Raw genomic sequence first — 21675 nt, forward strand, 5'->3', positions numbered from 1 at the left:
GAAACACCAATGTACCGAAACGGCGCTGCTAAACATTAAAGAAAAAATAATAAGTAATTTTGAAGACAAGTTGTATACAATAGGAATATTTCTAGACTTTAAAAAAGCGTTTGATTCTATTAAGCATGATATCTTGTTTCAAAAGTTAAATGAGTATGGGATCAGAGGTACCGCTCTTAACTTAGTTAAAAACTACTTAACGAACCGACTGCAGTATACCGACATTCAAAACCACAAATCATCACTTGGTGAAATTAAATTCGGTGTTCCGCAGGGGTCCATTCTGGGGCCGCTTCTTTTTCTCTTATACATTAATGACATTACAAACGTGCCCCTAACACCTGACATAATTATATACGCTGATGACACTAATGTTTTTTTTTCTGGCGAAAACTTGTATGCTCTCCAACAAGAAACAAATATCTGGCTCGGTAATCTTTCAGAATGGCTTCGAGTAAATAAGTTAGAACTAAACATTAAAAAGACAAAATACGTTGCCTTTCGCCCTCGTAACAAGTGCATTGATGACAGCATAGTAATAAAATTCCGTGATGAAGTCGTCCAGCGCTCCACTTGCCATAAGTTCCTTGGTGTTACGTTTGAAGAAAACTTAAACTGGACCGCCCACGTCGACAGCGTGAAAACCAACATTGCACGATCCATCGGTATTATTAATAAACTAAAGCATCTCTTTCCTTCTCGATTAAAAAAACAGTTGTACTATAGCCTAGTACATTCGCGCCTCCAATACTGTTTATCTGTCTGGGGTACCACGACGAAAACTAACATCGACAGCTTGCTAACCTTGCAGAAACGTATGATACGTGTCGTTGAAAATGCGCCCTATAGAAGTCATTCTGCGCCCCTTTTCAAGAAGAATAGTACATTAACAATACAAAATCTTATTAACAAAAAAACAGCTATTGTAATATTTCGAGAGATCAGCCATAATGAAAGCGCCTTTTTCAAAACATACCTTCCAAAAGAGCACACATATAATACAAGACACACTACGTACAACACAGGCAAGATAAGGACAAACTATGGTATGCAAAAGCTATCTTTTATAATTCCAGATTTCCTAAATCATCATCCTACCATCCTCAGTATTGTAAAAGAATCGCCATCTCTAAGAAACTTCAAAAAAAAAGTGAACTTGTACCTGTTATCTATTCAGCTGTGATTGTTTTCCTTGAAAGTGTAACTTGCGTTCGCTGTTTTTATTATTGATTGCATGTTACTTACCTTCCATTTTAAGTGTATGTATATACTTTATGTAATTTTTCTTACCCCCTGTTGCTCGAGTGTTTTGTGTTTTCAGAAAGGGGGCTGACACTTAGTCAGGCATTCGTTGCCTTTTTTTCAGCCTCCTCGACAGACTTTTTTTGTATTTCTGTCGAAAATAAACATTCATTCATTCATTCATTCATTCATTCATTCATTCATTCATTCATTCATTCATTCATTCATTCATTCATTCATTCATTCATTCATTCAACTTAGGATATGAAGGAGTGCTAATACTTGGTGACTTTGAAAAAGCTAGAAGCATCGGTGACAACTTCCAACCAATAATTCTTCTTTCACCTGCTAGAGACTAGAAGTAAGCATGCAGGTATGCAGAATTATCAGCTTTCAATTGCGCAGAGAAGGCTAAGCAAGCAATTTACCCGCGGTATTTTAGTTTAGTGCTGGTTTGGGGTTTCTGAACGTCACCATAGCCATCATACATGCGACGCTCTATACACTTTACTGACGAATGCGAAACAAATGACACGGCAGACATACAGGGTGTTTCACCTAAGACTTTACAGGATTTGTAAGAATAGGCTTTTTGTTTTAGAAAAGCGCTATTTTTCGGCATAGCATTGTCTGCGGTAGAACATCGGAATACAACCAAGACGTGCTAACTAGCAGGCTGGTTAACTAATATTGAATAGTTATCTTTTTAGGTATTACTGTTAGGCTACTTACTTATTGAGAGGCGTCTCGGCCACGGAAAGTAATACCTATACCAGTTTTTAGAATGTCGAAAACAGGTTTACCCTCGGCGCTGTGGCCCAACAAACTACATGCACTTTCGAGAAGCTAGCAGTAAAAGCAGCCTCTCCAGTGCACCTAACTAACAACGGCGAGGGACGCGTTTCCGAAACACTATGAATATTGATATCTAAATTCATATAAATATAACTTAAGGTGGTCTAGAAGCCTTTCAATACTTAAGGAACCTAACAGGAATAGTAAGAAAGTTAACTATTCAGTACTAGTTAACCAGCTTGTTAGTAAGCTCATGATAGGCGTATTCTGATGCAATGCAACGCTGAGAATGCCATGCGTAAAAAAGCGCCCTTCTAACTTAAAAACCTATTTTTAAAAATTTAGTAAAATCTTAGGTGACACACCTTGTATGTGAATCGTGTTCGACAGTAAAGCGTAATAGCGCGCTGTATGCATGGTGTAGAAATAATCAGGTCTAGTTCCCGTACTTTTATTTGTCGTAGCCATGTTACTTAGCCGTACTGGTCTGGCGAAAGGCGGAGGTACTAACGGCATTTCACTGATAGCTTCGAATGTTAAACTTCCCCGCCTTTCCAAATTTCATAATTATTGAAAAGTTGCGAACATGGTACCACGCTTGAAGTATGGATCCATGCAGTAGTTCGGAATTATTACCTGTTTTCACTAGCCATTACTGCATAGAAGAGCGCATCTTTGCAATCAGCCACAGTGAATCCGCTCGGATTCGATTGAAATTTTGCTAAAATACAGTATGATTTCGGAATGGAGTTTTGTTGAAAGCAGTTCACTCTATATATCAGAAGTGATACTTTGTTGATTTCTTTTCTTCCAACGGCACTCATTGCCGCTTCTTGTTGCATATTAATTCAGCTTGTCAGACAATATATCCGAAAACGTTTAACGCTGAGGAAACAACAAGCTGTCCCAAATGGTACTCAATCGGTGCAGTGACAAGGAATGTGACATAGGTTTCATCAATGAGCACAGCGGCCGCTTTTTTTTTCTTTTGTTTTTGTGAAGCAATTTCTCCAATGTTTAACAGAAAAAGCATGCCATTTTCCGATATCTGTTTTGTACATCAGGATGTCTGATGTGACGGACTACGCACAGCTGCAGGATAGGCTCGGTCGCATCGCGAGAGTGGTGTTGGGAGATCGCGATACCCAACGCTCAAAAGTGCGTTCACGTGCGCTGAAAGCAAAAATAATGAGCAAGCTAACAGAAGCTGTTGGCTAGTAATCAAAATATTAACTCAGATATTTTGAACAATAGCTTTTCACCACTGGTTCACCCAAGACCATATGTGATCCAAATGAGATAGTAGCCGCGTAGCAGGGCGTGCAAGGCTTGCCGCTGCAACGAAATCTTACCAAAGTAAGCAAGGGGGCTAAAGTAGCCGCCTACAGAGAGTAGCTAGTCCTTATTTCGCAGCACGCCAAAGATGTTTGAGATAGGTCTCTTCGCTCAATCTCAAACTTCGTTGGAGTACTGTAAAATAAGGCCAAGCTACTCTCTGTAGGTGGCTACCTTAGCCTCCTTGCTTACGTTGGTCAGATTTCGTGGCAGCCGAAAGCCTTGCACGCCATGCTGACGAGGCTGCTAGCTTATTCTGATCACATATGGTCTGGGGTGAACTTGAGGCAAACAGCTCTTATTCAGAATATCGGTACTAATATTTTGATTACTAGCGAACAGCTTCTGTTAAATTGCTGATTTTTTTTTTGTTTTCTGCTCTATTCTATAGGTCTTTTCGCTCGCACATTGGTGCTCTAATACATGTTCATTCTATTGCTTCTCGGTTCCTCCTGGCGAGGCGCCGTCGATTGCTCAGCACGACCACAAAAAAAAAAGAGTTAACCTGTTAGACTGGATTTATCTGTTTGCTAAAAACAATGCCATTCGCCACAAGTTTTCTACCTGACTACGAAACTAGAATTTAGATGAAATCATTCAGTGCCCCCTCTCCCGATATAGATCTTCTCGTTTTTCTCGCTGTTTCAAAGTTCTGCCATCGGCCTCTATGTGTCGATTTGTTTCAAATATTACATTATCCGCGCCACTCTTCCCCTTTCTTTGCATTAATGTTCTTAAACGATGCTCACGTGTTCAAATAGTAAAGAAAGAATGGCATTTAACACAGGCTAGACGTACCGATTGTAAAGAGTAGAAACTGCTCGTATATTCCCAGGATGCCATGCCTAGTGACCAATAATGAGACCACGAGTGGTCGCATTTTCATAATCTTTTTTTTTCAGCACGTTGGGTATTATGTGGAGGCATATAAAGAGATATAAATGTACGGAAACCTTAATGGACGAAGTGCAGCAGGGAGAAATTATAGCGCCCCTCTCCTCATGGAATGGAATCTAAAATTTAGCGAAGTCCGTTTTCCCAGTGCGGCATGGTAAATTTGAGTACCAGCGACAGCAGGCTTGACACGAACGCTCGATTGCGCGTCCTGCACTGATTTTAGAGCTACTGAGAGCGGGGGGCTGGGTCCGAGACATTGCGGCACGGTGTGTTTTTGTGTCGGTTGGAGACAGCTAGTGCTCTGCTTCCAGCCGTAACATTGCCTCAGACCCTGCGGCCGACTGCCAGCGGCGCTAAAGTTAAAGTCCATTACAGTGCACACCCCACACAAATTGCGAGGAAATGGTTGATTCGACATCAGGTAACATTGCCGCAACATTAAGCTATGTAGAAAACGTGGAAGGTGCAGTAACGTGGCATATATGAACTGTGCATAAACAGTGACGAATTGCATGCATCACTGCAGGAACAATGATAAAAGTGCGCGCAAGCTGATTGTGTTTAGAACATTCTGACATGTGTAGAATGTCCTGCTTTAATAGGACGATGAACGAAGCCAACTTGATGGCAGTTTCGCATTTCCCTAATTATAGTAAAGAAAACAAATCCTCAAAAATGCTAATAAGCTAAATGGCTTCATTTTTTATTTATTTATTAATGATTACTCGGCCAAAATTCTGACCCAGCGCTGACAGTTACTGGCCTGCTCGAAGAAGGAACACGGCTGTAGCACAGAGCATATATTGTGGACTAAACAAAAAAAGAATGAAATGTGAAGTGAAAAAAGTGCTTATTTATTTTTACTGATATTTTATTCCATATATGCCTAGTGTCATAAATGTAGGACATCGATTTTTGCGCATTAACTCTAAAAGTTTATTCCAAGAACCCTTGCACCCGCTTGCGTAGCTTCAAGATGCTCTGAGCTCTTCCTGTGGAAGCGTTGCGTTGTGTGCTTTCAGTTTCGTGCGTTTGTTTCGCACAAAAAAGCCTTCAGGCTTATCTGGAAGCAGTGAGCAGATTCGGCCTCATCGTCTACATTTTGATTCCGCTAGAAAAGCGAACGTGGTTCGTGTATTGTCTGGAGAAAACCACCAGGCGTGATGAGAAATGTGATTGATGTCGATGTCAAAGTTTTCAAGTTTTACCACACACAACAGGTAGTTCATTCGCCTATAGTCGTATATAACTTCAGTCTGCAGGAAATCTCCGCCCACACTCAGCCTCCGCGCACAGAATTCCTCAACGAAAAAAAAAGTAGTCCACTGGTTTAACGTTTCTTGTTGCGTAAGCAAGAAGCTTATCACAGTAAAAAGAATTATGAGCTCTAGAATTTTAATACATCGATTGTTTGATATAGTCAAACATTAAAAAGCTGGTTTTGCTTACAGTTGCGATCGGCCAGCGGAGTAACACAGGACGCCGTGGACCGTGACCCCGTGTTAGCAACTGCTGTTTTTTTTAAGTTGTATCCTGCTTTAGTGTCCCTCATTGTAAGACATATTTTCAGAAACAAAGACATATTGTCGGCAATAAAAAGATGATTCTGAGTTCTGAGTTGTAATAAACCCCTGATATGAAAGACTACTTTAAATTTTACAATTTCGTGAAGGTGAAGCATATATTTGTTAAGTAAACTTTAAAAAAAATTGTAGAGGATGTGGAGGTCCTCAGTAAGGTCCGTTGTAGCGACCACAGAATGGTAAGGTCTCGTATTTGCTCAGATTTTAAGAGGGAACGGAGGAAATTAGTGAAGCGGAAGGCTATTAACGTGTTTGCATTAAGAGGGAAGGTAGAGGAATTCAGAATGTCGCTGCAGAACAGATTATCCACTTTAACTGAAGAAGACGACCGTAGTGTTGAAACAATGAATGATAATCTCGCAAATATCGTTAGAGAGTGCGCCGCAGAAGATAGGTGGTAGGATGGTTCGACAGGATACCAGCAACCTATCTCATGAGACTAAAGATCTCATTAAGAAACGCCAAAGCATGAGGACGTCTAACTCCACAGATAGGATAGAACTAGCTGAGCTATCGAAGTTAATAAATAAGCGCAAAGTAGCGTGACATAAGAAGGTTTAACGTGGAGAAAATCGAGCATGCTCTAAGGAACGGAGGTAGCCTAAAGTCAGTAAAGAGAAAACTGGGCATAAGTAAAAACCAGATATATGCGCGAAAAGACAAAGAGAGAAATGTCATTAGCAAAACGGATAAGATGGTTAAAGTAGCCGAAGAGTTCTACACAAATCTATACAGTAGCGAATATAATCATCAAGTTACTGAGAGAGGCAGTCGAGCACAGCAATGGGACATCCCGCCAGTAACGAAAGAGGAAGTAAAGAAAGCCTTGGGAGCAATGCAGGGAGGGAAAGCAGCTGGTGAGGATCAGATAACAGCAGATTTGTTGAAAGATGCAGGAGAGATTGTGCTCGAAAAACTAGCAACCCTGTATACGCAATGCCTTGCGTCCTCGAGCGTACCGAGAGCTTGGAAGCCCGCTAACATTATCTTAATTCATAAGAAAGCAGACGACAAGGACTTGAAGAATTACAGACCACTAAGCTTACTGTCCGTTGCCTACAAGGCATTTACTAAGGTAATCGCTAATAGAGTCAGGACAAGCTTAGACTTCAGTCAACCAAATGTCAGGCAGGCTTTTGTAAAGGATACTCGACAATAGACCACATTCACACTATCAATCCGGTGATAGAGAAATGTGCAGAATATAACCAACCCCTATATATAGCCTTCATTGATTACGAGAAAGCATTGGACTCAGTGGAAACCTCAGCTGTCATGCAGGCATTGCGGAATCAGGGTGTGGAAGAGTGTCATGTGAAAATATTGGAAGATATCTATAACGATTGCACAGCTACTATAGTTCTCCATAAAGTCAGGGATAAAATTCCAATGCGGAAAGGTGTCAGGCAGGGAGACACGTTCTTGCCAATGCTGTTCAACGCCTGCTTAAAGGACGTATTCCGGGGCCTAAAATGGGAAGAGTTGGGGATAAGAGTTAAAGTAAAATACCTGAGTAATTTACGATTAGCTGATGACATCGCCTCACTAAGCCACTCAGGACATGAATTGCAAAGCATGATCAATGAGTCAGACAGGCAGAGCTGAACAGTGGGGCTAAAAAACAAAATGCAGAAAACCAAAGTAATGTTCAACAGCCTAGCAAGAGAACAGTAGTTCGCAATTCGTAGCGAGGTGCTGGAAATAGTAAGACAATATGTCTACTTAGGGAAGGTAGTCACCGCCGATCCGGATCATGAGAGGGAAATAACTAGAAGAGTAAGAATGGGGTGCAGCGCATATGGCAGGTTCTCTCAGATCATGAATGGCAGTTTACCAATATCTCTCGAGAGAAAAGTATACAACAGCTGTATCTTACCGGTACTCACCTATGGGGCAGAAACGTGGAGGCTAACAAAGAGGGTTCGGCTTAAGTTAAGGACAACGCGAAGAGCTATGGAAAGAAAAATGATAGGCGTAACGTTAAGAGATCGGAAGAGGGTGGAGTGGGTGAGGGAACAAACGCGGGTTAATGATGTCCTAGTTGTAATCAAGCGAAAGAAATGGGCTTGGGCAGCGCATGTAATGCGAAGGCAAGATAACCGCTGGTCCTTAAGAGTAACGGAGTGGATTCCAAGAGAAGGCAAACGTTGCAGGGGATGTCAGAAAGTTAGGTGGGCGGATGAGATTAACAAGTTTGCGGGGATACAGTGGCCGCAACTGGAAAGGACAGGGTTAATTGGAGAGACATGGGAGAGGCCTTTGCCCTGCAGTGGGTGTAGTAAGGCTGATGATGATAATGATGATGAAAAAAAAAACAAATAAAACACATGTGGCTCCGCCCGGGATCGAACCGGGGACCTTTCGCGTGTAAGGCGAACGTGATAACCACTACACTACGGAACCAGCTGACATTGCTGGTCTCGGGACTGTGTTTTGAAACAATTATTTTGTTGCCGCTTGTGATGTTCATTGCTCTTGCTGCCGCTAATGCCGCAAATATGTCAGATCCGGCATATAAATAACTGTTGCAAAACACATTCCTGTACAGTCGTATTGCCACAAGTTTGCTTAACATGACTGGTGACAGCAATATATTTGTCAGAAAACAAAGCCCGAGAACGCCATTGTCAGCTGGTTCCGTAGTGTAGTGGTTATCCCGTTCGCTTTACACGCGAAAGGTCCCCGGTTCGATCCCGGGCGGAACCACGCGATGTTATGTTTTATTTTTGATGGCTGATAGTTTGCAAGCAATGTTGGCTGCTTACTGCGGCACCATAACCACCACAACGGCCTACAATAAAGAAAAAAAATAGCAAGAACGACCTGTAATGAAGATGCAAACTATGAATAAAGAGAAGCATCGTTAAGAAATTCAGCCATCATGAAAGAAAAAAAGAAGTTCTGCAATGGATACGGTTTCCAATGCATGCGTAATATTTGCTATTGGTGGACATCGAGCTGAATGTAGTCGCGACTTCAAACAAAATTTCTCGCCGGACTCAAGTGAAAGAACGTAGTAGGGTTTTCTTTTTCTTTTTTTTATATAAATGGAGCTACACCGCATTTCTCCAAAGCAACTTTTCTCTTATATTACGTTCGATGTTCATAGATCAATTTATCAACCTTCCAGAGCATCATGCACGAGGCATATTTAAAAAAAAAACTGTAGTGTTGCATTAACTCTGCATTACTCTGTGAATAAGCCTGCATGCATTTCGTGTTGTCTGTTATTCTGTCTAACCAGGTCAGTGACCTATTCTGGCAAATACACCATCTCACATGTCAATACATAGGTTCAAATCAAACAAATCTAGAGAAGCATCTTTCAAGGGCAATCTATTTTTTTGTCAAAGAATGAAAATTATTGAAGCCAACCGAAAAAGTGGGGGAAAGAAAAGCTTCAGTGTCCGGAATCAGGACGTGAAGGATTGCTAATACTTGGTGACTTTGTGAAAGCTACAAAAATCGGTGACAACTTCCAACCGATAATTCTTCTTTCACCTGCTACAGTCCAGAGGTAAGCATGCAGGTATGCATAATTCTCAGCTTTATATTCCGCAGAGAAGACTATGCAGGCAATTAGCCCGCGGTATTTTAGTTTAGTGCTGGTTTGGGGTTCTTGAGCTGCGCAACATAGCCAGAGATAAGTGCCACGCGCTATACACTTTACTGACGAATGCGAAACAAATGACACGGCAGACATGCAGGGTGTTCCTCTGAGGCTTTACACAATTTTTATGAATAGGCTTTTTGTGTTAGAAGAGCGCTTTTTGCGGCATAGCATTGTCAGCGGTAGTACATCAGAATAAAACAAAGCCATGCTAACTAGCAGGCTTCTTAGCTAATTTGAAATAGTTGACTTTTTAACTACTACTGCCAAGCTACTTAATTATTGAGATGCAAGTAGCCCACCGTAAGCAATATCCATATCAGTTTATAGAATTTCTGAAACACGGTTACCCTCGGCGCTGTAGCCCAACAAATTTTGGGTACATCGCGCCAAACTACTGTGCTTTCGAAAGGCTAGCAGTCAAAGCAACCAATCCAGTGCACCTAACTCGTCGAAATAGCCAAAATTAGTTGGCCGCATTCCGAGGGTAACTTCGTTTTCAAAATTATATGGATATTGGTATCAAAATTAATATGGATATAACTTAAGGTGGGCTACAAGCCTCTCAATACGTAAGGAGCCTAACAGGAGTAGTTAAAATGTTAACTATTCACTATTAGTTAACCAGCCTGTTAGTAAGCACATGTTAGGTGTATTCTGACGTAATGCAACGCTTAGAATGTTATGCTTGAAAAAGCGCTCTTCTAACTTAAGAACCCCTATTTTTAAACAATTGCTTATAATCTCAGGTGACACACCCCGTATATGTTTCGTGTTTGTCATAAAGTGTAATAGCGCGTTGCATGCATGATTTACTACCAATCAGGACCAGTTCTTGTACTTTTATTTGTCGTAGCCATGCTACTTAGCCGTACTGGTCTTGCGAAAGGCATAGGTGCTAACGGCATTTCACTGATAGTTTAGACTGTTAAACTTTCCCGTCTTTCCAAATTTCATGATTGGAAAGTTGCGAACATGGCACAACGCTTGAAGGATGGAGCCATGCAGTAGTTCGGAATTATTACATGTTTTCACGTGCTTTTACAGCTTAGAAGAGCGCATCTTGTATTCAGCCGCAAATGAATCTGCCTGGATTCGATCAAAATTTTCGGTAAATCTACAGCATGGTTTCAGAATGGAGGTTTCTTGAAGGCAGTCCCCAATATATATGAAAGGTGATACTTTGTTGATTTCTTCACTTACAACAGCGCTCTTTGCTGCGTCTTGTTGCATGTTAGTTCAGCTTGTGAGAGAATAGATCCGAAAACGTTTAACGCTCAGGAAACAACAAACTGTCCCAACTGGTATTCATTCGATGCAGTGACAGGGAACATCAATCAGCATTGCGGCCGCTTCTTTTTTCATTTGTTTTCGGGAAACTTTATTCCTCCAAAGTTTATTAGAAATAGCATACCATTTTACGATATCTGTTCTGTACACCAGGATGTCTGATGTGACGTAGTACGCACAGCGGCAGGATGGGATCGGTCGCGTCTCGGAGCGGCGTGGGGAGGTTGTGATACCCAACGCTCAAAACTGCTCTCACGTACACTGAAAACACCAAAAAAATGAGCAAGTTAACAACAGCTTTTGGCGAGTAATCGAAATATTATCTCAGATATTTTGGATAATAGCTGTTCATCCCTGGTTCACCCGAGACCATATGTGATCCGAATAAGCTAGCGGCCTCTTAGCAGGGCGTGCAAGGCTTGCGGCTGCAACGAAATCATACCAAAGTAAGCAAGAAGACTAAAGTAGCCACCTACAGAGAGTAGCTTGGCCTTGTTTCGCAGCACGCGAACGAAGTTTGAGGTAGGTCTCTTCGCTCGCACACTGGTGCTCTAATACGTGTGCATTATATTCCTTCTCGTTTTTTCCCGGTGAGGTGTCATCGATATCTCAGCACGACCAGAAAGAAGGAGGAGTTAGCCTGTTAAGTTGGATTTATCTGTTTGCTAAAAACAATGCCATTCGCCACAAGTTTTCTACCTGACTACGAAACTAGAATTCAGCTGAAATCATTCAGAGTTCTCCTCTTCCCATATCAATCTATTCGTTTTTCTCGCTGTTTCATTGTTCTGCCATTGGCCTCTATGCATCGATTTGTTTCAAATATTACATTACCAGCGCCACTCTACCCCTTTCTATGCATTAATATTTTTAAACGATGCTCACGTGTTCAAAGAGTAAACAAAAATGGCGTTTAACACAGGCAAGACGTAGCGATTGTACGGAGTAGAAGCTGCTGGTGTGTTCCCAGGATGCCGTGCCTAGTGACCAATAATGAGACCACGAGTGGTCGCGTTTTCATAATCTTTTTTTTTCAGCACGTTGGGTATTATGTCGAGGCATATAAATAGATATAAATGTACGGAAACCTTAATGGACGAAGTGCAGCAGGGAGAAATTATAGCGCCCCTCTCCTCATGGAATGGAATCTAAAATTTAGCGAAGTCCGTTTTCCCAGTGCGGCATGGTAAATTTGAGTACCAGCGACAGCAGGCTTGACACGAACGCTCGAGTGCGCGTCCTGCACTGATTTTAGAGCTACTGAGAGCGGGGGGCTGGGTCCGAGACATTGCGGCACGGTGTGTTTTTGTGTCGGTTGGAGACAGCTAGTGCTCTGCTTCCACTGTAACATTGCCTCATACCCTGAGGCCGACCCCAGCAGCGCTAAAGTTAAAGTCCATTACAGTGTACGCCAGCTAGTTTACAGATTGCGAGCAATTGGTTTATTCGACGTCAGCTACCGCTGCCGCAACGTACGCCAAAATAAGCTATGTAGAAAACCTTGAAAGTGCCGTATAGTGGCACATATGAACTGATTATAAACAGTGATGAATTGCATGCATCACTCCATGAACAATGATAAAAGTGCGCGCAACCATGTTGGGTTTAGAACGTACTGACATGTGTAGAATGTATTGCTTTAATAGGACGATGAACGAAGCCAACCTTCTGGCAGTTTCGCATTTCCCTAATGATAATTGCATTGAATTGAACTGGCTTTTTATTTGCAGGAAACAATACAGATGAATCCCTGCGGGTGGCGTAAGGCTAAAGGCTTCAAAAATCTTCAAAACAAATCTTCAAAAATTCTAATAAGCTGAATGGGTTCACTTTTTATTTATTTATTAATGATTACTCGGCCGAAATTCTGATATAGCGCTCACATTTACCGGACTGCGCGAAGAAAGAACTAGGGTATTATAGCACAGAGCATATATTGAGGATTAAACATACATTAATGAGACGTGAAGTGAAAAAGTGCTTAATTATTTTTACTGATATTTTATTATATATGCCTAGTGTCATAAATGTAGGACATCGCTTCTTGCGCATTAACTCTAAAAGTTTACTCCAAGAAAGCTTGCGCCCGCTTGCATAGTTTCAAGATGCTCTGAGCTCTTCTTGTGGAAGCGTTGCGTTGTGTGCTTTCAGTTTTGTGCGTTTGTTTCGCACAAAAAGAGCCTTCAGGCTTATCTGGAAGCTGTGAGCAGATTCGGCCTCATCGTCTACGTTTTGATTACGGAAGAAAAACGAACAAGGTTTGTTCATTGTCTAGAGAAAACCACCAGGTGTGATGTGAAATGTGATTGATGTCGATGTCAAAGATTTCAAGCTTTGCCACACACAACAGGTAGGGCATTCACCTAGTGTCCCACATTGTAAGACATATTTTCAAAAACAAAAAGATATTTTCATCAATAGCCAGATGGTTCCGAGATGTAAACTGTAATAAACACCTGGTATGAAAAACTACCTTAAATCTCACAATTTCGTTTAGCTGAAGCATATATGTGTTCAGTAAACATACAAAAGAATAAAAAACAAAAATTAACCATACATGGCTCCGCCCGGGATCGAACCGGGGACCTTTCGCGTGTAAAGCGAACGTGATAACCACTACACTACGGAACCAGGTCAACCTGCACGCTTCGGAGTTACCCTGTTAAGCTTGATTTATCTGACTGCGAAAAACAATGCCATTCGCTGCAAGTTTGCTACCTGAATACGAAACTACAATTCAGCCTAAATAATTCAGAGTCCCCCTCTCCTCATACCAATCTTTTCGTTTTTCTAGCTGTTTCAAAGTTCTGCCATGGGCTTCTAGAAATATTAATTTCTTTCAAATATTACAGTATCCGCGCCACTCTTCCCCTTTCTTTGCATTAATATTGTCAAACGATGCACACGTCTTCAAACAGTAAAAACGAATGGCATTTAACACAGGCTATACGCACCGATTGTACTGAGCAGAGACTGCTCGTATGTTCCCAGGACGCCATCACTAGTGAGCAATGACGAGGCCTTGAGGGGTCGCATTTTCACAATCTTTTTTTTTTCCTGCACGCTGGGTATGTGAAGGCATAAAAAGATATATATATGTACTCAAACCTTAATGGAGGAAGAGCAGCAGGAGGGAGAAATAATAGCGCCCCTCTCCCGATGCAATGCAATGTAAAATGCAGCGAAATCCATTTTCCCAGTGCCGCATGGTAAATTTGGGTACTACCGACAGCATGCTTAACACGAACGGTCGAGTGCTGGTCCTGCACTGTCATTAGAGCTGCTGAGCGCTGGGCGCTGGGTCCGAGGCCATGCTGCACGGCGTGTTTGTGTCGGTTGGAGGCAGCTGGTGCGCTGCTTCCAGCCGTAACATTGCCTTAGACCCTGCGTCCGACGCCCAGCAGCGCTAACGCCAATGGAAGGCACGCGCTCGAGCGTTCGTGTTAAGTGTGCTGTCGGAGGCACAGACATGGGCCATAGCTACCGTCTTTTGCAAAAACAAAAATTAAAATTGCCGTATAGTTTAGTTCATGCATAACAGGTAGACTGGAAGGAAATATCATACGTTCACTTATCCAGATGATAGCTGTGAAATGGGCGACAGCGTGCTACAAATAAAACTGTTATTGTCAATTCCGTTTCGTACCATCTTAATCAGCCGATAACGGCGGCAAGGGTCTTGCATCTGCATGCAAGACGTTGGCTATGGGGGAAGAACATCGCATTGAAGCAGAACTTTATTAAGGGCCTCTCTTAGTAAGTATTTTTTTCTCGGTTTCTTCCTTCACTCCCCTGCTGTCTCTATATATAAGGCCAGTGATGTCAGGGCTAGCAAGCACTGTTACTCCCAGGCTTCGGCATATGGAATGTTTGGTTGATCGAGAGAAAAGTGAGAGAAGAATGGATCGGGAAACGAATCATTACATAATGTGTTCCTAAAGTCGTTATTATATCGCAGTGAGGACAATATTAAAATCATTTTTTTTTCTTTTCCCTGCAGACAGCCCATTTGAATTGATGCGCCTGTCATCGAAGCCCTGGTTCCAGTTTATCATGAACGGCGTCTTGAGCGTGGCAACGTTTTTCTTCATGAGGTAAAATTGTAACCGAAAGTGACATAACAGCCTTCCTGTCTGGTCGATGATGGTGTTCTCGCGAACGTTATAACTCTGTGGCATTGGGACATTCTCTCTGATAATAGAGTTACAATCCTGAAACTATGAAGATGTCGCCACCGCGGATACATAACACTTCCAACACGAGCTATTCATTGAGAAAACTGGGTGTCACAGAGAATACCTTCAAAAATTTATAAATATAACTTGGTCGAAAAAGAAAAGAAGACATTTTCAGGAACAAACTGTGATCCAAGGCGGGTGTCAGTTATATTGAGAACTACGCTCATCAACTCGTGAATTAATTAAAAGTTACAATCAACCATTTAGCAAGCACAGATTTGTTGTTAGGACTAGTGGCTAATTCATGGCCTCGATAAAGACGACGACGTAATATTTTTTTAAAACGAAGAAAGAGTCGTTTTCCAAAACACTCCAGCGCGAGGAAATCTGGTGTTCTTTTTCCTCAGAAAGCCGAAACACAGCACACGAGGTGAGCAGAAATTTTAGTGCAAACGTAATATCCGCTAGTGACGTGTTGCAATCCCTGCGGCTCCCATTTCGAACCATCTGCGCTATTGCATACCGCCGCATGCCATTTATTTTTCTATGTCGCTTTCAAAAACGACGGCACCGTACTTCTCGATCACCTTCCTTTGCGGCGCGCCGAGCGACAAAGCAAAAGAAAAAGCATGCTGCGGAACAATAGCGCAGAGGGTTAGCATTTTTTTTTGTAATATCTGACTTCCGCCGCGGCTGACACTTTTTTACTGAAAAGATTTTCGTTCTTTTCCGATTACCCTTTTTATAGGAGTTTCTGGAAATACTCGCTGAAACACCTGGTTATATGCAACTGCATCGAGCTGCGCAATGACGCTTTCTGGACAAGTTTTTCCTAAGGATCCACCACGGGCTTCATACACTCTACACACAAAGTATTAAATAAAGAAGTAAGATTTCCTCTAGCACACTTTCTTCTATAAGAGAGAGTGCGTTAGAGGACATTTTACTCGCTTTTTCCTCCAATATAGGCGCACCTGTGTTTAGAGTGTAGCAATTAAGCACCCTGTAAACGTTATCTGAATTTTAAAAACTAGGCATTGAATAACTGGCCGCCCTGACAAAATGCTATCCATATCACCACACATTTAAAGCAAGGGGTTCGTTTTCAGACGAAAGCTTGCTTGCTTGGACGGCACGTAAATACGAGAAAACAGATTTACACAACTGATTAAATTCTCTTGACATTCTTGTACTCGTGCTTTGTGCCTGAGGCGAGTGTGCGCCGACTCAATTCAAAAACACGTATTGATTCGCGGGGAAATAAATTTTCTCCTAATACCATATCCTCTGAAAGAAAGTCATTCTCTGAAAGCATTCTTTTTTTCAGTGGTTTCGCCCTTTCCTTCTCCACGGCTATTTCACGACCAACACTACGCACTTTTGTGGAGGCGGCAGCGCGAAGATACATCAGGTGAGTATTTGTCGTGGCTTTCAAATGCTTTCGGCTTGTTGTTCAAGGTTTCCGCTTTTGCCTTTCTCTGTTCTTTTGCTATGAATTTGTAGGGCCGAGCGCACGAAAGGAAGCACTTAAGCGAAAAATATATCTTTTTTATAGGTTTTCCTTTAGTCTAATATTAAATATTTCATCTATACTTGTAAGTTTTCTTTTGCACAAGTTACTTGGTCGTTCAGTCGCAAACACGCGCCCCGACTCGACCTCTCACTGTAAATAGAAATAAAAGTTTTCCTCCTCCTCCTCCCCCGACTCGTAAACGCAACATGCACACCAGACAACATATCAAGAAATATCTTGGCTGCAAATATATGGCTGTGCTTGGGTGGACGTCAGTAAGTAATTAATCCCTTATTACATATCAAGAAATATTTCAAGATAGGCTTTCGGTGGTAAAATTATGGTTTATTCGGAAATGTTTTGTCACTGCAGGTGGCTGTGAGCAACCAGGCGGGATTTGCTATTTTAATTCGGGTTTGTTCCGACTTACATCGCGTAAACCAAGGAAAAGCAAGCAACAGCTGGTTTCCCACCTGACTATGGCCTTCTCTTCATGAACAATCTAAACATGCTGATGCACTAAAAACACTGTATCACATACATTAGAAGTCTAATGTGTTAACAAAAGACTGATAGCTAACTTTACGTTGCAGATACCTATAACAACCAATTTACCGATCACCTTTATAGATACCCATATCACTCTTATGACTCAACCCCCCTCACTCAGGGACGTGCTTTACATGTGCTTTTTTTCACTATGGACACGGACCGTACCGGCGAAAAGAGACGCGGTGTATGTCGCAGCACTGAATGCTACCCAACAAGGAGGGCGAAAGGGACTTCATGAGCTGGCATTATGTGCCATGTTTACTGTGATCCTGTTTGCGTGGCGGGGCGGGAACAGAAGCTGTACTGGCCCCCTATTGCCGCCCAGGCCTGATTGCTGCAAAAAAGACACTTGATCGGGCGCGACGTCCGCGAGTGAGATGAGCCACATGATCTCGTCAGTGTGGCTGCATGCGGTCTTTGGCCGCCGGTTTCAAATCCATGGGCTCGATTAGCCAGAATTATTCGTGCTGAAGTACCCGGATCCCACTACTGAAAATTTAAAAACTGCTACGGCCATTATAAACGACTAGCTGCAAATATCCAATCAGCGTTAGTTGGCTTGGTTTATGGGGTTTTCACGTCCCAAAGTGACTCAGGCTATGAGGAACGCCGTAGTGAAGGACTCCAGAAATTTCGACTACCTGGGGTTCTTTAACGTGCACTGACATCGTTCAGTGCACGGGCCTCTAGAATTTCGCCTCAATCAAGTTCAATCGTCACGGCCGGGATCGAACCCGCGTCTTTCGGGTCAGCAGCCAAGTGCCATATTTACTGAGCCACCGCGGCGGCTAATCAGCGTTAGTAAATGCGAAACGTTAACCATTAGATTTCAGTGAAACATATTGCTCACCAAAACCCGATTTTCAAGTACTGCTTCCAGTAACCGAAAAAACACGTGGTAATTCGTATTTGCCGTTCAAGTCACTTTTCTTTTTGTACAGGCAGTAGCAAAAGTTTACGGTTCCTTTGCGGTATGCAAGCTAGTGCCCTGATACTTGCAGGTTCTAGCGCTGCGACGGAAAGCAATTTCGGTATCTCCCATTTGCTGCTTCCTTCGTCTGTGAACAATTTCCCACAACGAGAAATGACGAGTCGTCGAACAGCAGCTAGGAGCCGCACGTGCGCATCCTCTTAATCGCACAGCTGCCCCTGAAACTTTTCAAGCATTTGTATATGAAAGTGAAGCTCTATGGGACACTGTCAGCATCGAGACTTTTCCCAGGACTATATATATGATCGAGTACGTGGTGCGCGTTCGGTGTGTGGAGAATTCGTGACACTGGTCGTTAAACGATTATACGCTTAATACACGTCGTATACAGTCTGCGTCACCCTTGTGTCGAGCGCTTCAGCGGTGCACACCAGGCAATCTAAAATTAGAGAGCAGCCGATGATTTCCGGACAAAGAGCTCGTGCCCACCTTGGTTGCAGGTCTGTGTGCCTCCTCTTTTGAGCAAGGATTGCCTCCTGTACCTACCAGATGCGACCAGGTGTCACAGTTTTTAAGGCAAAAGCCTTTAATGGCTCATACTGTTATCCGTTAACAAAGAGTATCACACGCGTTGAACTCGGGAACCAAAAAAGATAGACAACGAATGGTTGCTTCAGATAGAAGAGGAAAAAGTTAACCTAGAAGCGACGTTTGAAGGCTGTAAATTAATTAGTTAATTAGGTATAGACAAAAATGTTGAAATTGCGTCGGAATAGCGCGGATGTTGATATAGCCCCGGGAACGGTGTGACGTCACATCCACCTGAAGCCGTCACGGTATAGTGAAAATTGTCACAGATTGGTCCAAAAAGCGTCGGATTTGTGTCAAATTACATGGAAAAATGTGTAATTAAGCGTAAATAACACTTAACATCCCCGAAGGCTGTGTAATTTGGGTATCGATATAGCCACGGGAACGGTGTGACGTCACATCGACCGGAAGTCGTCACGGCATTGTGTCCTCGGCTTTCGCCTCTCAACACTTTAGTTGCCAAAGTGTCCTCGCAATTTTTGAAGGGGAGTGCGTCGCTTGAGCGCTCTACACAAAATTGACGCAGACTGTACTTCTATTTTAAGGTCACAGGGATCAAAATATCGTGCTGAAACTTGCACCTTCAGCTGCAGATTAGAGAGCTCGCGCACACCATCACAGCTGACGAGAGGGAACGGAGCAGCCTCGAGTATTAGCCGGAGGTAATACCCAAGCTTGTAACGCGTTCCTGTGCAGACTGACATGTCCAGTGATGGTGGTTGTTCTGGCGGCGTTTCTTCTGCCTCGACTCGCCGACGGCCCGGCGGACACGGAGCTGCTGGCGGAACAGTTGAGCGGCTGCTACACCAGCTGGTGGGCGCTGTTAGCACATGTAAACGACTTCATGCCTCTGCGCCAAATGGTAAGCGATAGAAAATATGCCGACAGGAGATCCGGCCAACAGGAGACATCTCAGTGGTTTATGCGCTCATGCAGAACCAAAAAATTCTAGGACGAAGCACTAGAGTTAATATTCGAACAGCGCATTTCGTTTCGGGAAGTACTTTCTTATTCCAGCCTTTTCCCTTTGAAAACAAAGCTCCTTCAAAGCCATTGTTAAAGCGACGCTAGTTAGCAAAGAGGGCGCTTTCGTAAAGCTCTTTCTTTTTCTTTTCGTTTTTATTTCCTTTGCCCTGAAACATGAACAAGCAAGAAGGCATGCATATCTAACGCGGCTTTAGGGGTACAGACGCAAAATTCAGAACACAAACAAACGATTTCATTTGTTTCACTGGCGCAAGAAGATGCCAGGAAGTTTCATTCGTAGGCGTTCAGTGGAAAATAATTTAATATGATTTTGAATGTTGTCCGAGGAGTTGCACAGCCTTTCCCCCCGCATCGTGTGACGCCGAGGTGCACTTGCCCCCATTAATATGGCGCCACTGAAACGAGTGGTTCTTCAAAGAAAGAACCAGTGCTCGCTGGCAATGTCGACGTCATCAGAAATGCGGTCGTCGAGGTTGGCTTGCCGACCGTGACGACAATTTGCACTTCAGCGCTGGCGCCTACCAAGACCGTAACTGTCTGCAAGGACGAAATTGCTTGAAATTAATTAGTAACGCTGCGCACTGGTGTTATGAGCTCGTTTATTAAGGCAAAAAAGAAAGACAACCAAAAACTTTGTTTCTCGACCCTTTTAAACATTGCGCGCGCGCGCTGGAATACGAGCATGAAAAACAGATAACAAGCTGCGCCAAGTGTTCTTTGCATGTAAAAGGTAGAAGAGTGTTGCGTTTACGTCATTAACTCTTGTTGCTATGCTAATAAACGTGTATTATTCATTGCAGTGCTTAAATCACCTGTGGTATGTCGCTGCTGACATGCAGATATTTGTTGCTGTAGCCCTCCCATTGGCGATGCTTTTAAAGCGGTGAGCAACTAAGATACGTATGCATGACTGTTGAAATATTGTCAGTAAGAATGCGTAATGAGACCTATAAGTAAGGAGCATAAAGAAATGGATTTATTGGCAACTCCCTCCCCCATTTGACAACTTTTTTCAGGCACAAAAAAGCAGGATTTGTCGTGGCTTTTCTGGTAGCAACTTCCTTCGCAAGCTTAGCTGCGGCACAAACTTATGTTTGGCACCTGTTTCATGGCATCACCTTCGGAAACAACGATGTAAGGTACTGATCAAGAATTTATTTCAGAAGAAAAAACTTTCAGAAGCACAAAAAAAAAACCCCGAAATGCACCGTTCATAGAATATCCTGCCTAAGGCACAACGTACAGAGCATTTCCAAGCTTATACTTTTTTTTCATGCACTCAGGCGATTTTCAAGCACACTGGAATACATTCACTTCAAGCCCTTCGTCCACATACCAACGTATGCATGCGGGACCGTGTGTGGATTTATCGCCTCCAACGTGAAGGAAAAGCGACTTAGCCAGGTAATACATACTTACGCCGTAATAGTGCTATAAATATGTCATTGGCCACTAGGGTAAGGACAACGCCTATTCTGCGGAGAGTGCATGCCGTTAGGGGATGAGAACCTTGTGGCTTACCAATACAAGTGAAGAAATGTGGATGTCTTACGAAATGACGCAATTACCAGAAAATAAATTCTACAGCATTAAATGAAAGCACTACACCACCCACAGCACAGAAAACTTCCACAGCACCAAGTAGTTATAATCGCAGGCTGTTTCACACTATATGCGCAGGGATGTCAGCTTCATATTTTTATGTGTCTGCCGCATCAAATACCAAACTGATCAGCCCGTGAAACTTTGTACTCTATGCTGCGGTTGAGTAGCTCAGTGAAGCCGCGAGCGCAGATTTCTTTACATGATTCATATCAAAGGTATTCAAATAGCAGTGCAATGTTACATCAGTTAAAGCTCCTTCAACTGTATGCCTTCCCTAGACTGTCGTATCAAAACTGCGATGCAGTCGTTCGTCGTATAGCGTGCCGGGTAGTGCCATACGCGCTTGTGTAGGGCGGCAAACAAACGTCTACGTCTTGCGTCCACGACATGCGAACTCGGCCAACTTCATCGCCGTGCAGCGAGAGGGACCGAGCATGTGCGGTCTGGTGCGCACCCAATACGTAAACACACAAACACGTAGAAAAGAACTTTAATGCATGTGCAAATGTTACGAGTACACATTGCACCTAGGTACAGTAATGTTTGCCCATTCCTACACGTAAGCC

The 21675-nt window shown here is 42.9% G+C and overlaps 1 protein-coding gene and 3 non-coding genes across 5 annotated transcripts in view; 2 read left to right on the forward strand and 2 right to left on the reverse strand.

The window, feature by feature from the left end:
• The window catches only part of LOC149353351 (nose resistant to fluoxetine protein 6-like), a 65117-nt gene that overhangs the window by 37264 nt on the left and 6178 nt on the right, over positions 1 to 21675 (forward strand). For both annotated transcript variants that reach the window (XM_089582503.1, XM_089582502.1), the window contains 6 exons: positions 14753 to 14846; positions 16258 to 16341; positions 19214 to 19379; positions 20305 to 20387; positions 20521 to 20643; positions 20788 to 20908. In XM_089582503.1, coding sequence (XP_089438629.1) covers positions 14753 to 14846; positions 16258 to 16341; positions 19214 to 19379; positions 20305 to 20387; positions 20521 to 20643; positions 20788 to 20908 — 671 coding nt within the window. The remainder of the gene's footprint in view (positions 1 to 14752; positions 14847 to 16257; positions 16342 to 19213; positions 19380 to 20304; positions 20388 to 20520; positions 20644 to 20787; positions 20909 to 21675) is intronic.
• Positions 8183 to 8255, reverse strand: TRNAV-UAC (transfer RNA valine (anticodon UAC)). Its single transcript has one exon. It is a non-coding gene; the product is annotated as a tRNA-Val (tRNA).
• Positions 8486 to 8558, forward strand: TRNAV-UAC (transfer RNA valine (anticodon UAC)). Its single transcript has one exon. It is a non-coding gene; the product is annotated as a tRNA-Val (tRNA).
• On the reverse strand, positions 13311 to 13383 carry TRNAV-UAC (transfer RNA valine (anticodon UAC)). The gene has a single exon. It is a non-coding gene; the product is annotated as a tRNA-Val (tRNA).

Source organism: Amblyomma mixtum, chromosome 3 (genome assembly GCF_055824585.1).
Source record: "Amblyomma mixtum isolate Tamu chromosome 3, ASM5582458v1, whole genome shotgun sequence".
Taxonomy (NCBI): Eukaryota; Metazoa; Arthropoda; class Arachnida; order Ixodida; family Ixodidae; genus Amblyomma; species Amblyomma mixtum.